This window comes from Mesoplodon mirus (genome assembly GCF_964341445.2).
Source record: "Mesoplodon mirus genome assembly, chromosome: 2".
NCBI classification, from domain to species: Eukaryota; Metazoa; Chordata; class Mammalia; order Artiodactyla; family Ziphiidae; genus Mesoplodon; species Mesoplodon mirus.
The window spans coordinates 57,483,207-57,500,289 of NC_138977.1; the positions used below are offsets into that span (position 1 = coordinate 57,483,207).

The 17,083-nt window shown below is 46.3% G+C and overlaps 1 protein-coding gene across 1 annotated transcript in view; it reads left to right on the forward strand.

Annotated features, from left to right (window-relative positions):
- Positions 1–1,354: 1,354 nt before the first annotated feature.
- The window catches only part of HKDC1 (hexokinase domain containing 1), a 47,417-nt gene continuing 31,688 nt past the window's right edge, over positions 1,355–17,083 (forward strand). The window contains exons 1-4 of the mRNA XM_082645257.1: positions 1,355–2,870; positions 7,674–7,836; positions 13,848–13,996; positions 14,099–14,218. Of these exons, the coding sequence (XP_082501383.1) occupies positions 2,808–2,870; positions 7,674–7,836; positions 13,848–13,996; positions 14,099–14,218 (495 nt within the window). The 5' untranslated portion in view covers positions 1,355–2,807. The remainder of the gene's footprint in view (positions 2,871–7,673; positions 7,837–13,847; positions 13,997–14,098; positions 14,219–17,083) is intronic.

Here is a 17,083-nt window from a genome sequence, read left to right on the forward strand (position 1 = left end):
GGGATCTTTGCCTCAGTTTCTCTATCTGTAAAATAGAATGATAGTTGTCGTGGGAATTAATATTGTAAAACACCTAGTAAACATTATATCAATACAAGTGTTTACTAAATAATAGGTAAATTGTGTTGCACTTCTTGTCCTCCTACTGTGCTCAATACTAAAAGGAAAGCAGATACTGTCTTTAGGTCTTCCCATAAGGGCCAACTCTGTGGAAACAGAAATGTGTATAGATGTGAGAGAGTTCCTTCTTACATGGAAGGTTTGGGCCAGACAGGTAATGTTTTAACTAAAATGTCACTTAGCAGCGCTAACCCTCAAATGGTGTTCTTAAGCAAAATCTAAGTGCTTATAAGACTTGTATATCGTTGAATAGCTACATAGAGCTTTAGTAAGGGTGAAAAATTCCAGTGGTTGAACTGAAATAATCAGATGAGGAATGGTAAAATAATCTAATTATTTTGTCTTTCTAAAGTTAGGGGGCCGAGCTAGATGACTTCAAATACATGTGATTTTTTTTTTTTTTTTTTTTTTTTTTTTTTTTTTTTTTTTTTTGTTTCTGCGGTATGCGGGCCTCTCACTGTTGTGGCCTCCCCCGCTGCGGAGCACAGGCTCCGGATGCGCAGGCCCAGCGGCCATGGCTCACGGGCCCAGCCGCTCCGCGGCATATGGGATCCTCCCAGACCGGGGCACGAACCCGTATCCCCTGCATCGGCAGGCGGACTCTCAACCACTGCGCCACCAGGGAGGCCCAAATACATGTGATTTTTATAATCATTAAGCTTCTTGGTTTAGTCAGCTAGCTCAGACCTGGAATGTAGATCCTAATGTGCTTAGATTAAAAAAATGGAATGATGTAATAGCTGAAAATTCTCTGGTGTCATTTGCCTAATTAAAATCCCCAAAGCTGCCTATCTGGCACATAAAAGCAACCACTAGATTGCAGAGGTCTTTGGTTATAGCTTTGTGTCCTTTTGTCCATGAGCCATTGTAACCCCTTATCCCTATGTCGAATAAGTCAATGACCTTGGTGCCATACTGCACCTGAGGTTACTTTTTAAATGAAGGAATTAAGACAATACTGTTATCACCTGTAGGCGGTGACCTGCCCAGGATGTTATCCAGTGCAGACTCAGGGACAGCACGTCTGTTTCAGAATACCAGTTCCACATGGGGAATTGAATAGTGTCAACAACTAAAGATTAGCCTTTGCTTGTTTGTAGAAACGACAAAGTAAAGGAGCTAGAAGAGTTCATAGTCTGAGGGGTAGACACACTGAAAAGGATAGTGTTTCTCATTCTGGGAGACGGTTTTATATCAGTCTGAGAAAAGCATCTGAGTAATTTTAATCAAACACCCTGGGCTTAGGCTAGACTTCCAATGGCTCATCCACATGATGGATGGATAAAGAGCACTGATTGGAGAATCAGTGGCTTCTGAAGAGGCAGCTGTTGAAGGTTCTCACCAGGCAATTATCTGGCAATTGTCTTGATTAATGAGATTATGCACTTGCAAAGCAAACAAAGCTGAGGCTGCTAAGTTGACCAGGAAAAGTCATTTTTTTTCTCTTTGTATTGTAGAGCAGGTGCCTATAGGAGCAGAGAAACACTGGGGTGCCCAGCTGACCTTCATTAACATCAGATCAGTTGCTAATTTTAGTAAGCATTTGATTAGTATTTGGGATGTTGTGGTCAGGAATTTCTTCATTTGCCATTTTCCCCCACTGGGAAGATCCTGTTGAAGTGATATCTCTGTGTTTAGTTTTCCAAGTACTATTGACCCTTGAACAACTCAGAGGTAAGGGACGCTGGACCTTCTACACAGTCAAAAATTTACTTACAATTAATAGCCGTCCCTCTGTACAGGTGGTTCCCCCGTACCTGTGATTCCACATCTACAAGCAGATTCAACCAACCCTGGATCATGTAGTACTGTATTATTTTTTTATTTTTTATTTTTTATAAATTTATTTATTTATTTATTTGGCTGTGTTGGGTCTTCGTTGTCGCTGTGCGTGGGCTTTCTCTAGTTGCAGCGAGCGGGGGCTTCTCTTTGTTGCGGTGCGCAGGCTTCTCATGGCGGTGGCTTCTCTTGTTGCAGAGCACGGGCTCTAGAGCACAGGCTCAGTAGTTGTGGCACACGGGCTTAGTTGCTCTGTGGCATGTGGGATCTTCCTGGATCAGGGCTCGAACCTGTGTCCCCTGCATTGGCAGGCGGATTCTCAACCACTGCGCCACCAGGGAAGCCCTGCCCCAACATTCTTGAAACCTCTCTGACCAGGGCAGTACTTAGTCTTAATTAAGTTAGTGCTCTTGAGGAGCAGAGAGTTAGGAGTTCTATTCCTGTGCTGAGAAGAAAAGGACTAAAGAGAAAAGCCTGAGACTAGACATTTACAGAGCAGCTCAGCTGGTTGAGAGTTGGCTTTGTTTAACGCCCAACTTCTCAGAAGATTTTCCTCGGCTGAGTGGGCTTGGTGGGACATTAGCTTGAGAGTGTTGCTTAGCAACGAGATTTTGTGGGACCCGATTCTCAAAGAGTCAAGCAACCCATCCCCTGCCTGCCCTCCACCAACCCTCAACTACCATCCTGAGCTTCCTATTAGACAATCAAGTGTGTGCTGGAGGGAGGGACCAGAGACAGGGGGCAAAGTTTAATCATTGAACTAAGCAGCCTGGAAGTATTTAATCTGTAGCACCTAGTTCCCCGGAGGGATCCAGCCTGGACTGGAAGTGGGCAGCGCTCCAGAGACGTGGGAGTGAACACTGCACAGAAATCTCTGCTCACCTCAGGAGAAACCAAACTTGGGGAAAATGTTTGCGGTACACTTGATGGCATTTTACTTCACCAAGCTGAAGGAGGATCAGATCAAGAAGGTAAGGACTCACAGAGCTGAGAGATACCTGGTTCAGTGTTCTCTGACAGAGTTAATTGATGCCGTGCCTACATGTGAAGAGATTTAAGAGAGCTTATTAGAAAAGGTACAGGGTGCACAGAGGCAGTAAAAACTCACAGAAGGGGAAGAGGAAGTAAATCTCCCATGGGCTGCACATTGCATACTGTCCTGAGCCTTCCATTTCACTCGGACTTCCTGGCAGATACCAGACGGGAAGGGGATGAGGAGAAAGTCTTTAGAAAGCTTGAAGACAATTGTGTTGGATGTGAGGAATGTTTGGGGGAAAGGCTACAAAGAAGAGTCATTTTTAAAGAAAATTTGAGAATTCATTAAAGTAATTCACATGATTCTTCACGTGCTTGAAAGGATATAAATACGGATACCAAGAGGGGTGTGAGTTTTTACATACAATAATCAAAATATATATTGTTGGCACGTGCTGTTGGCCAGTGGTGTGCTCTTAATGATGTGCATTATTTTGCCACTTTGCCCAAGAAGCCTGTCTACAAAATTGATTCCAGGGTCGGCTGGTTAAAAGTTGCCAAGGCTCAAATGGGGGCCAGCCACCAGCATTCTCTCCTGGCAGCCTAGAATGAGCCCAGCCTGCCCCTCTAGCCACACCAGCTGCCAGTGGCAGGGCTCTGGGCACGAGCATCTCTCAATTTATAGATAACAGAAGTCCTCCCAGCAGGTGGATTTAGCCAAGATTACCCAGGTATTTAAGGTGGAGTGAGGATTAAACCCAAACCTCTGAATCCTCCTTCAGCATTCTTTCCATTGTGTCATGATGCCTCCTGGCTTCTCAAACTGAAAAAAAAGCATGGCACCTAACAGTCCTCCTGTGCTGGGTGGGATAACCTCCCACTACATTCTTTTCATTAGGGAGTTCGGTTGCAGGTTATAGCAAATCTTAAAATATTGTAAATCAATCAGAGTTATCTTAATTTTCATTTATTGATTAGGTTCACGGAGCTCTCTACTAGCTTCTTAAGGAGGTGGAAAAGTCCTATACAGCACTGCTTAAGAATTCATTTTCTGTTACAACCTCTTAGTAAAGATGTAACCTGCATGGTGTCTCTCCAGCCCTCAAGGGGAGTCTTTGGACCTTTATACCTCTAGTTCTAGCAAATTAGTTTCGTTTCCTTGGGCCCCTTTGTGGTGGTTAACCTTTAGTTACACCCAAGAATCAGGCTAGATGTGTTTGTCCACCAGTCCAGGTGCAGGCCCAGGAGGTGGGATTGCAGCCTCCACTGATCTGTTCCAGGTCCTTCTGGGAGGAGGGTCAGTGTTTGTCAAGGCCTGGGTTGACCCCTCTCTCTCTCCCAGGGGAAGGCAAGATAGCTAAGAGTGAGCTGAGCAGGGATAGTCAGGAGCACTTTCCAGCCACCTGGATGAGTGAGCCAGCAGGTGTGTCTGGGGTAGCAAGGTGGCCAGTTTATGAGTTGCTGCGTTGAGTCACGGGTTCTTAGAACACCAACTCATTCACTCCTCCTCGTGGTGACAACACACCTGGTCAAAAGGCATGGGCTCTTTCTCCGTCTGGGTCAGGTAGCCTGTCCCCTCCATAGTTTCTGTGCTTCCTGCTTCTAGAGTTGTCAAGATCCTGGGTGCTACTTGCCTACGAGGGTTACCATTCAGACCCTGGAACAATTTTTTAAAATTTCCTTATACCAACATTAAAACTAAACCAAAACAAAACAGGAAGGAAGGGGAAGAAAGAAGGAAAGAAGGAAGAGAAAGAAAGAGAAAGGAAGAGGGGAGGGGGAGGGGGAGGGGAGAGGAGAGGAGATCTTTTCCAATTCGATGTAGTGACATTATTTGACCTATTGATAACATTGGACTGGGTCTGGTCACTGACCTGCAGATTGTTCATTCATAAGAGAAGAACTGGTTAGGTTTTTCCCTGTGTACTTTTTACAGTTTAGTAAGTCAACATTACAAAAAGTGGAAATGTTACCTTTAATCCCACCCTTCTCGCAGACATTGTCCTGTTTGCCACGTGGAAGCCCTTGTTGTCTTTTTTCACAGTGGATGTTTTTACAGTTATATTGTGTATACCACTGTGGATCTGTATAGTTCACTTACTGTTAAAACGTAACCACTTAAGTACATTTCTCCATAATTATCTTCCTAATATTCAGTCAAATTGGATATGCCATAATTTAACCTTTTCTCTCTTGTTGGACATTCAGCCACTTTCATAAACATTTTTTTAACAAATAAAATATTGCTATGATAAACATTGGTGTGTATTTAATGTTCTCCATACTTGGGATTATTTCCTAAGGATAGATTCCCAGAAGTGACATCACTGGGTTCAAGAGTTGAACCATTTTATGACTCTCGATTCATAATACAGGATCTTTGGACTAAGTGATCTGTAAAGTCCCTTCTGGCTCCCACATCCTGTAATTCAGCAGCTCTGAGCTTGTAGTTTGGAATTTGCTCTTCATATGTTAAATGTGATGCTTGTTGGCTCTTTTGTTTAGAAGATATCTGGTGTCACATGGTTTGTGAGTCACTCCAAGAGGAGTGGGCTTGGTTTTCTGAACTTAAGTACCCTTCCTTGGTGCCTGCAACGTGTGGGCCTGCTTATACGGGCCTCAAATCACCTGTTTGGATTTAAAATACAGCCTTTTTGTCCCAACGTATGTTTCATTCTTCCCTTCTAACGACTGTACCAGGTGCTGTGGAAGATACAAAGAATAAACAATAAACTGATGCTAAGTTGACATTTCTGTGTCATAACTTTAACTTACTGAAAGAGCAGGAGTAGCAACCCAAAGTCCTGAATAACTGTTAAACTTCAGCTGGCAAACTACCCCCAAAGGGCCTCAAAACCACTACTTACATACAAAGGATGATGCTATGGGGTTACCTGGAGGAGGTCTTTATGCTCTGGAGCTGAGCAGAAATGAGCAGTACGCTCAGGGGCACTGTCTGAAGGGCCTCGGGGTGATAAAGAAGCAAGTTTAGGTTCAGTGTAGTACATCTCACCCTTCCCCAAGCCCCAATTACTTGGGTCACGTCCCTTCTGTCGGTTTTCTCCTTGTGTGTTGCTGTGCCAACCAATTAGTCATAAACAGACTCGGGGTGAACAGAAAGCCCTTAATGAAGCATGACCTGGTTCCCTCCTATCTTCTCAAATATGCTGAAAGCCCAATTGTCCTCTTTTGTTAATGGCTCTCTGATGGTTTTCTGGCCTCTTGCTGGGCCCCCAAGCCCCTGGAGCCATGGACCACTTCACTGGCTTAGGACTCCATACTGGCCCTGGACTGAACTGGGATGCCTGCCTTCTAGGCCTGGCTGATGACTGGGTACCTGTCTTATGATAAAGGTCATGTGACCCCTGGACTTTGGTATAACTTGTCTGTTGGGCTTGTGGGTCCTGCACAAAGCTGTGAAGCAAAACCAGGCCATGGAGCGAGGAATATGGAGACTGCATTATAGTCCCAGGGCTGCCACTTACCTGTGGCTCTCCTAATGCTGCTAATGGCTCTGAGCTTTGGAGTCCCCAGCTCTCAATTAGGAGCAATAATTTGGCCTTACCTGACTGCCTCAAATGGATGTCTTGGAGGTTAGATTAGGTGACATACATGAAAGCACTTTGTATACTGCAACAAATGTTCTTAGCCTTAGATAAAAGTGTGGGAGAGCAGTTCCTGCAGGAATGTGCCAAGATGAAGCCTCCTTGTGACCTGGATGAATAGAGAGGCTGTTTAGTAGATAAAGCAGGGTGGCAATACAGGGCACCTGTGCCACTGTCCCTCGTGGTACTCCATCCCAGCGAGCCCTGGGAATCTAGGCTGCCACCACCAAGTGATTAGCGTTAGCATGGGGAGGAAGGTAATAATATGATGTGACTTACTACTTTCAAATGGACTGTGCACAGCAATAGTAATTTTTTTTTTTTTTCGGTACGCGGGCCTCTCACTGTTGTGGCCTCTCGCGTTGCGGAGCACAGTCTCCGGACGCACAGGCTCAGCGGCCATGGCTCACGGACCCAGCCGCTCCGCGGCATGTGGGATCTTCGCAGACCGGGGCACGAAACCGTGTCCCCTGCATCGGCAGGCCGACTCTCAACCACTGTGCCACCAGGGAAGCCCAGCATTAGTAATTTTTATGTCTTCCCTCCACTGGGGTAGTGGTCCTTTGTCCTAATTTTCTGGTTACTTGAGTGACATGCTCTCATTTCCAATAGCAATTTGATCTGGCTTTAAAAATTAAACTTCATCTTAGTTAAAACAACCTCAGTTAAAAACAAAATGGAAATTTAAAGCACTGGACTTTAGAGGTTGCACTTGGAAACTGAATTTAGCTCTGATCTTCCTAGCGGCTCATAAACAAGGGGAAACGTGTGAATATATATTGTTACCATTGCACAAAAGAAAGGTTCTATGTTTAGGAATTTGAGGTTCAAGCTATAGCTAGTCTTTTCCAGAGGAGAGGCAATAGGACAACGGTGAGGGCCTTGAACCAGGAATTAGAAATTGAATCCTTCTTCGTTTTTGCCCCTCCATTGTTCCATCAGAGAAATGGGGGAACCATTTTTTCCTCAGAGCTTGTTTTTCAGAGGAATAAGTCCCCACCTCCCTGGCTTTCCATTCCATTCTGTTCTAACTCCCCAGCTTGAGTGGTCAGGCAAGGGACCTTTGGGAATCCACATCAAGAAGCTGTCCTGAATCAGGAATGCAGCTTCATGCCTGGAGTGGGAATTTACAGCCTTGAATGGAGGACAGGTGTCCCCAGCAGCCAACCCTGATCACTCTGCTATCTGTTCCAGGTGGACAGGTTCCTGTATCACATGCGGCTCTCCGATGAGACCCTTTTGGACATTATGGCTCGGTTCCAGGCTGAAATGCAGAAGGGCCTGGGGAAGGACACCAACCCCACAGCGTCGGTGAAGATGCTGCCCACATTTGTCAGGGCCATTCCAGATGGCTCAGGTGAGTGGGGCTGGGGGCTGCCAGGGACCCTGATCCCCCTGGTTCCCTCTTGGCTGATGGGTAACTGAAGTTTGCTCCTGTTCCCTGGCTTACCTCTCCAGCCCTCTCTCCACATCCCCCCACCCCCCTGACTCTATGCTTCAGTCATGCTCAGTACCAAAAGTTTTGAGCCAAAGTTCAAATGCACCTTGTTTCTTCCCTGCCTGCCTTAGCCCTACACACTCTGTTCCCTCTCCTGTTGGAGAATCCCAACACTCTTCCCCTTACGAACACCAGTTTGGCTTTTCCATCTCAGTGTAGAGGTTACTGCCTCCATCTGGGAAGCATCCCCATGCTGGATTAGGTTCTTATCAGAGCGCCTGTCACCCTGCTGTGTATGAGAGTCTCCCCACTGGACCAGCACTCCCTGAGGGCAGGGTCTGTGTCTTCTTCACCACAGCGCTCTGAGCACTGAGTAGTGCTTGATGCATACTAGGCCTGAAATATTTGTAGAATGGAGAGTAAAGGGCATTTCACTCCTAGGTATCTAGATTCTAGGCTATAGATAGGAAGTAGTGGAAGATAGTATGACGTGGTGGCAAAAATATTAAATAATAATTGAAGAAACCTAGGTTCTAGGCCCAGCTCTGTCATATCTCAGTGACCTTTGGCAAAATGTTTAGCCTTAATTTTTCTATCTGTAAAATGTGCTTTCTACTGCTGCTGTAATAAGTTAGCACAAACTTAGCAGCTTTAAACAACACAAATTAATTTTCTTACAACTCTGGAGGTCAGAAGTTTGCAGTGGGTCTCCTTGGGCTATAATCAAAGTGTTGGCAGAGCTGCATTCCTTCTGGAGGCTCTGGGGAAGAACCTGTTTCCTTGCCTTTTCCAGCTTCTAGAGGCTGCCTGCTTTCCATGGCTCATGCCCCTTACCATCTTCAAGCCCCAGTATAGCATTTTCAGATCTCTGACTCTGACCCTTCTGCCTCCCTCTTCCACATTTAAAAACCCTGTGATTATATTAGGCCCACTCAGATAATCCAGCATAATCTCCCAACCTCAAGGTCACCTCATGAGCAATTCTGATTCTATCTGCAACCTTAATTCCCCCTTGTTACATAACCTAACATATCCATAGGATCTGGGGATTACAATGTAAGCATCTTGGGGGAGCCATTATTTTGCTTACAACAGCCTAGAGACCTCTAGAGGGAATCTGTGAGGTTCCATCAAACTCCTTCACTCTCGGCCTCTGGGTAAAGCCATAGGAGGGAAAAGAGCTGGTATATACCAGGCACCTATTATGGTCATGCAGTGCTAGGGACTCACTGTCTCATACAGTCCCCATAAGAACCCCATGGTGTAACTCTTATCCTCAGGTCAGATGAGCGCAGTGAGGACCAGGGGGCTTCCTCAATGTCAGGGCCCCAGTTCTGCGACCAAGCTCCAGCAGGGGCTTTGGGGCTCTTGAAGGAGAAGGAACCTTTGATCGGATTAGCGGGCTTTGGGCCCTTCTGGGCCAATGCCTGGGCCCAAGTAGCTTGGCTCTGCCGTTTGAGAACTGAGAACTGTGATGAGAAAGACCCGTTCCCTTGCTGGTGGCGGTTGTGTAGTGGGCAGTGTACCACCATGGAAGAACACAGGCTGTGGAGAGAGACAGTCCTGCTTTGAAATCTCTGCTGAGTTCTGACACTGCTCTTTGAGAATGCTGCAGGGACTGTGTCCTTGATAGATCATCTGGGGCATTCCAAGGAAGCACCTGAATCATGAGGTGTGTGAGGGAGGGAGCCCCAGGGCAGAGTCCTCCTGGCTTTTGGTGCTTTGGTTCCTCTTGCAGAGGTGTGTCCCCAGAAGCAAGGGAAAGTGGCCTTTGATGGTGTGAGGCTACTGGCCAGGTGTGCCTTCCCGACCCTGGCTGCTTCAGGAAGGTTTGGAAGTGAAACTGACCAAGTTTTAGAAATTGCGTCCTCCTCAGGCCAGGAGACACCACCTCCTTTCTTCACTGTCTCCTTAGAGCCTCTCATCACACAATAAATCTCACCAGTGATCCTGCTGCAGTGAGGTCCCTGGGCCCAGAGTCCCTATGGAGCCAGGTGACCTTGTTAAGTCCCAGAACCACTGTACTCCTGTCCTCGTTAGTAAAAGGGACGTGGCCAGTTTGTCCCACCAACTTGTAGGGTCGTTAGGATCAGATGAGGTCATGTGGAAGGAATGCTCTCAACTATTCAAAATGTCCCAAGTCCTACAGAGCTCCTGGGAGCTGGTGGTATGATTTCATAATTATATCCTAATCTCTTGGGGCCTCCATTTCAGAGATGTATTCAATTTCCAGAGAAATCCTTTTGGGTTTGCCTACTCTCTAGTTTCCCCTCTTTCATCTGAACCTCCCTGAGAGGGGTAACCTGATTGAGCCTTAGTTACCTCCCCGCCTGTCAGTCAGGGAGCAGCAGTTGACTGTTCTTACGAGTACCTTAAAAGCACGGTTATCGTTTGTGCCTTCTCTTCTACCAGTCACAAGGGAAGGGGGACAGGAAGTGCCCATCTTGTGATTTGAAGGTGACAGTGGTTCTTTAGGCCCCATCCCAGCTGCCTTTCTTCTTGGCCTCTGTATCCAGGCAGCCTCCTAGGCCTCCCAGAGGGTGAGCCTTGCAAGTTGAGCCCAGGAGCCCCAGTGTTGTCAGCTGATGGGCCTAGGGGTCTGCATTAGGACAGGGGCCCCGCACTTGCCTGAGCATAAGACTCACCTGGGGTGATCCCTAAACATATGGCTTCTCAGGCCTCTCCCCCTGGAGATGGTGACTCTCCAGGAATATACACGTTCAGTCCTCCTGCGCCTTTGGGAGATGCTGCACTAGGGAGTGGGGAAGGAGCACAAGCCCTGGCAATGGCTTAGGAGAAGGAAACCCCTGGTGTCCACGGCTGCCTGGAGCCACTGAAAGGTCACTGGAGGATCATCTACAGCTGGTGGATTCTCAAGGAAACCTCACCTTCTTGAAAGATCATTTCTTTTTTTTAAAATTAGTATTCTTTTTATTTTTTAAAATTGCGACATAATTGACATATAACATTAGTTTCAGGTGTACAACATACTGATCAATATTTGTATATATTACAAAAAGATCGCAACAGAAAGTCGAGTTACATCCATCAACACACACGGTTACAAATTTTTTTTTCCTGTGATGAGAACTTTTAAGAACTCTCTTAGCAACTTTCCAATATGCAATACAGTATTATTAACTATGGTCACCAAGCTGTACATTACAGCCCCATGATGAGAGGTCATAATGATCTTAATAATCACCGTAAAGATCCTGATGGCCCCCCTGCCACTGTTGCCCTCTTCTTCTAGGCAGGTCCTCCTTTCCCTGGGGTCCAATGAGTCCTTTCTCTGTGTCAGAGTTACAGAAGGGATCACACCAAGTGGTTTTTATTAAAATCCTCCAATCTGGGCTTCCCTGGTGGTGCAGTGGTTGAGAATCTGCCTGCTAATGCAGGGGACACGGGTTCGAGCCCTGGTCTGGGAGGATCCCGCATGCCGCGGAGCAACTAGCCCCGTGAGCCACAACTACTGAGCCTGCGTGTCTGGAGCCTGTGCTCCGCAACAAGAGAGGCCGCGATAGTGAGAGGCCCGTGCACCGCGATGAAGAGTGGCCCCCGCTCACTGCAACTAGAGAAAGCCCTCGCACAGAAACGAAGACCCAACACAGCAAAAATAAAATAAATAAATTAGTAAACTCCTACCCCCAACATCTTCAAAAAATAATAATAATAATTATGTTTAAAAAAAAAATCCTCCAGTCTATCCTGGTTGGTGTCAGAGGCGTTTTCCCAAAATCTCAATCAGGTCTTGATTAAAATCTTTCTGTGGCTCCCCCTCACCTGGATAAATCCCAAATTTCTTGGAGGTGGGGTGGCTTTTCCAAATCCTTCCTAATTTAACCCGAGACTGCCCGCCAGTCTCATTTCTGTCACACGTCCCTCCTGCTCAGAAGTGCAGACCTTTCCCACCCCAGGCAATCTCATTCCTTTGCTCATGACCTCCTCTTCCTGGACCCCTGCTCTCCTCTGGCTGGCTGGCTGACTCGCTCTCTTTCTTCGTCACTCAGCTCTGTATCACTTCCTCTGAGGTGTTGACTCCTGCTCTGATTTAGACACTGCTCCCTGTGCTTCGCACCATCAGAGCGCGTGCCCTACTGTGTGGAAATGGTTTATTTACTTGCCTATATTTCTGATGGGCTTCCCAGGGGGCCCACAGTCTTTCATCTTTGCATCCCTAGCACCTGGCATGTCACTTGTCGCAAAGTCAGTGCTCAGTAAATGTTCATATGTACATGGATCATGTGATCTACCCTCTTTCCTGTGCAACACCTGTGATAACACCTGTGGAAGCATCTCTTGCTTGGTACATGATGAGTCCTAATAAAGTTGCACAGGATTAGTTCCTTGGAGTCCCTCCCTGAATAAATGGCTCCATCAGGTTCCTTTCAGGGCTGATCTAGGGAGATAAGAGTCTTGCTTTCCAGAAATCTCCACAAAAGCAAAATATCCAGCTGGCTGGGTCTATAAATGAGGACTCTAAACCTTGTTCCATGGTCCTGCAGCAGCAGCTTGCTTAGAAATGTAAAATCTCAGGCCCCACCTCCACTGAATCATAGTCTGCATGTTAACAAAATTGTTGGGTGATTTACATGCACATTAAAGTTTGAAGAGCGGTGCTCCACGCCATTGGGAGGGCTTGCCACTAGTTCCTTGATTGCTAGGAACAGAGAAACCCAGTCAAGGCAGGTCAGGAAAGGAGGCTTGTAGTACAAGGACACATAAACCCAAAAGGGAGACACACAGGACCCTGTGGGAATCTGAGGGCAGGAACTGTGGTACACTCAGGCTTCAAGGGAACTGGAACTTAGGAATTTTCCTCCACGGTTTCAGCCTACATACATGTGGCCACCTTGGCTACCCAGCTGACCTCTGATGTTTGGGATGCTTCCACTTCAGTTTTTACCACCTACTAGCAATTTCCCTCTATGTTTTATTTCACATTTCATAAGGAGTGAATCTGAATGGCCAGCTGGTTCCTTAGATTAATGAAGCTGTGTTTAGGGTCACATGGTACCAAAGAAAGGCCACTTGGGTGACCAGATTTGTGGTCATGGAGTTTCACTTACACGTGCCTTGGCCATATGTCATGAAGCATGCCTGGTACATGCAGCCACTTTTCCAGCACAGATAATTCTATACAAAGACTTGTTGGTTCAAGGGTTTTCACACATGAGTTCCCATCCCATATCTGTGGCTGATGCTGAAGATAACTGGCAGGGTCCTAGGCAGGAACTCTGGCTGGAATCTGAGTTGAAGTCATCAGGGTGGGCTGCCTCACGCCAACACATGTGTCATTTCCACCTTTTTATTAATAGCATCTGTCTTATACTGGACTCAGTCAGGTTACATTTTCTCCTTTTGGAGTGGCTCTGGCCCAAAATATTAAGCATCCTTGGCTCCTTAAGGACCAGCATTTCGTTCTTGTCTCCTTTCCCCACTGGAGTGTCTCCTCTCTGCCCATAAGACTGAGGCTCGTATGGGGCTGCTTTCTCTTCCCTGCACTCCCCCTGCCTTTTCTGCCGTATGCCCGTTTCCCGGAGTATCAGCTCTCTCCTCCTGGTTGCCGGGGTTGTGGCGGGCTAGAATAAGCTCCACCGTCAAGGCCCATTTCTAACACCACCTGCGTGAAGGGAGTTCACATTTGCCCTCTCCAGATGAACGCGTTTATTCCTTCCTGGATGGCCCAGTGGACAGGTCTGAGGCTGCAGAGGCAGGCAGACTTGGGTCACACCCCAGCTTTGCCCCTTGGAGGGCACAAATCAACGGCCACACTTCTGGAGTCTTGGCGCGTGGGCATAATGATACCTGGCTTGTGGGGTGGTTGTGAGACTTCATGACATTTATTACAGTTCCAACTTTGAACACAGAGCTTGCTATTTAGCAGACCCTCAATAAATGATAACATTTTTGGCTTTGTTTTTTAATAGAAAACGGGGAGTTTCTTTCCCTGGATCTTGGAGGATCTAAGTTTCGAGTCTTGAAGGTGCAAGTCTCCGAAGAGGGGAAACGAAATGTCCAGATGGAGAGTCAGTTCTACCCAACACCCAATGAAATTATCCGAGGGAATGGCACAGAGGTAGCAGGGCAGGAGCTCTGTGAAGGTGGGGGAAGGCCTTGGCATCAAGTTCCTGGGTGACAGTGCCTTAACCCCGTGTCCTGTGCTTTCTCTTCTCTGCAGCTGTTTGAATACGTAGCTGACTGTCTGGCAGATTTCATGAAAACCAAAGAGCTGATGCAGAAGAAATTACCTCTTGGCCTAACCTTTTCTTTTCCCTGCAAACAGACTAAATTAGAAGAGGTAAGGCAGGTGCAAGGGAGGGAAGGAGCTGGATAGGATTTGGGTTTGGGGCTGGAGAATGGCACGTGCAGGGGTCAGGCTGGGAACAGGAGAGATCAGCAGGAGTTTTCTTGTTTGTTTTTTCTTTTTTTTTTAAACAGTGAGGTGGAATTGTGAGGCAGGGAATATGTTAACACGGCCGCCTTGATTTTACACTTCCTAGGCGCACAGCACAGGGAACAAAATGGTTTTCACCACCAAACTCAGTGATTCTCAGACCTTGGTTGCGTCAGAATTCCTGGAGGGTTTGTTAAACACAGATGGCTGGGCCCCATGCAGGAGTTTCTTAATCAGTGGGGCCTTAGATTTGTTATTTCTAATAGGTTACCGGGTGATACGAATGCTGCTGGTCTGGCGACCACTCTCAGAAGCATTGACACAGCTAACTAGAATAAGAGGGGGAAGACTTGGGGAGTCTCCCTCTACAGCGAGCGCTTAGGAGGAGGACTGAGGTGGGGTCACTGGAGTGACAGTGTTACTGAACAGACCCAGCACCTGGGATGTGTAGGCTCAGCTGTGCCACTAGCTAGCTGGAGTCTCCGGTAATCCATCTCTGTGTGCCTCAGATTTTCAATTTGTAAACAGGGAGAAGGCAAAGCTGATCTTATGTGAATCTGTGATAATAAACAAGGGGCCATATAAAAGGACAATGAGCTTTCTTGGGCCGGGGGTTATTGTCACAAGTCAGGTCTCTGCAGGCCACTCCTTCCTGGGGTGGTGGTCTGTGAGCTCCTGCTGCATGGACTGGTCATGACACCCAGCTCATAGTCAATTCATGGACCACCTTGACTTGGGATGTGTTTGATATTGTTGGCTTGAGCCGCTTATTGATAATGGGATAGTGGAAAGGGAATGGGTTTTCACGTTCCACAGACCTGGCTTTGAATCCTGGCTCGGAACAAGTTGTGTCCCCTGGGCAAGTTACTTAACTTCTTGGGTCCCTTGTTTTCTTATCTGTAAAACAAGGATAATATCTACTTGCTGGGCTGAGGTGAAGCTTAGACAAAGCATCTGTAATGCGCTGAGCACTGTGCCTTGTGGGTCAATGGTAGCTGCAAGGTTTTGACAATTGTCTCTATACAACTTGTCTCTTCATTCTTTTGTACCTTGTCCCCCAATTCCACAGATGTTTCTGGAGGGCAGGCACTATTTTATATTGTTCTTCCTTTCCATCCCCAGGGTCTCTAGTACAATGTCTTATATTTAATAGCTATTTGATAACTATCTGACAATTGAAAAGTGCAATCAATCATTTATTGGATTCCGTTGAATGAGAATTTGCCATCATCTGTCTATATGGGAGATGGTCTGAGGTTTACTTTTTAATTATTTTCTTGAGAAAGAATTAGAAAAAAATAGTGTGAAGAAGGTTTCAGGGAATGTTAGAAGAGGCCAGGTGGAGCTTCGCTTGTGTTTGCAGACTGGAAGAGCAGAGTTCCCCCGAGTCAGCAGGGGAAGTGGGAGAAGTCAGGAATCAGGCCTCAATTCACCGAATAGTTAAACACCTCTTATTTGAGCTTAGGAACAGAGACCTCAAGAAGGAAGATGATGATGATGATGATGATGATAGACTGTATCTCAGATTTTGACACTGTCTTGCACTCTGATGAACTCTTTATGTGTATAACCTCATTTAAATCCTAAATGATTAAAGAAGGTCAGGGCATTGGAATTAAAGGAGGATGTTAGTTTGTTGTTGCTGTTGTTTTGTTTATTTAAGTGAGGGAACGGAAAAGTCTTAGCCAAAGAGAAATTTCTTTGTGTGTGTGTGTGTTTCTGATGATAAAATGGTAATACTTTTTCAAGGTAGGAAAAAGGAGAGGAAAGAGGGTAGGAATTGAAAAGTTTAAAGAAGAAAATAGAAATCTCCTCTAAGCCCAACCTTCAGAGATACGCCCTTCCAGTCATATCTATATTAAATACTGGTGTTATACTGTATGTGTAATTTAAAAATATGTAGTTGTATGTACAGCTTTTTTTCACTTAACAATACATCACATGCATTTATTCCCCACTCCCCCATATATACTCCCCCCAACAGGTCCCACATTGTCTCTAGCATCCTTTTTGGGGGGACGCCACCCTACAATCTCTCACTCCTCTGTCTGGTGGGGCAGGGATGTTACCATAGCCCATGAGGGCAGAATTTAGAGCTACCACTAGGCAGCGCTGTGGTGCAGGGAGAAACCTGGTCACTGGCGGGGTGCGTCAGAGACCTATGTTCCAGTTGGGCTCTGTCCTTCACTCACTGTGACACCTGGAACAACTTCCTTCCTCTCTAAAGCTTGGCTGCTTTATCCATAAACTGAGGGGGTGGGGATGGTCAGAGTTAGTAAGTTTGGGCTCAGCTCCTCTTGACTATGTGACCTTGGGCAAGTCTCTTAATCTCCAAGTTCTCTTCCAGTCTGAAAAATTCTGTGATTATTTGCTATGTTAGACATGAAACTCTTGAGAAACACCAATTGTAAGCAGATAATTGATAATGCAAATTGAGAACTGTTTTTCTAAGTTGAAATGAAGTCTCTGAGGGAGGCTTACAAAGTAACACGTCAGTTCTGCTTTGTGGACCTGGCACACCAGGCATTCTGCTCACATCATGCATCTACCGTATGCCGGTACTTCTATCAGAGCAATCCTGTGACAGAGGCAGGGAACTGATGTTTCCATTTTACAGGTGAGTAAACTGAGGCTCAGAGAGGTTAAATGACTTGGACAATGTCTTATGAATCTAAGTGTTCTCTGCAGCCATTGTTCTTTCTGCCCCTATGTATGATGTTTTAAACTGCTCAGATGAGAGTAATAAACATGTCGAAATTATTAGAAAAG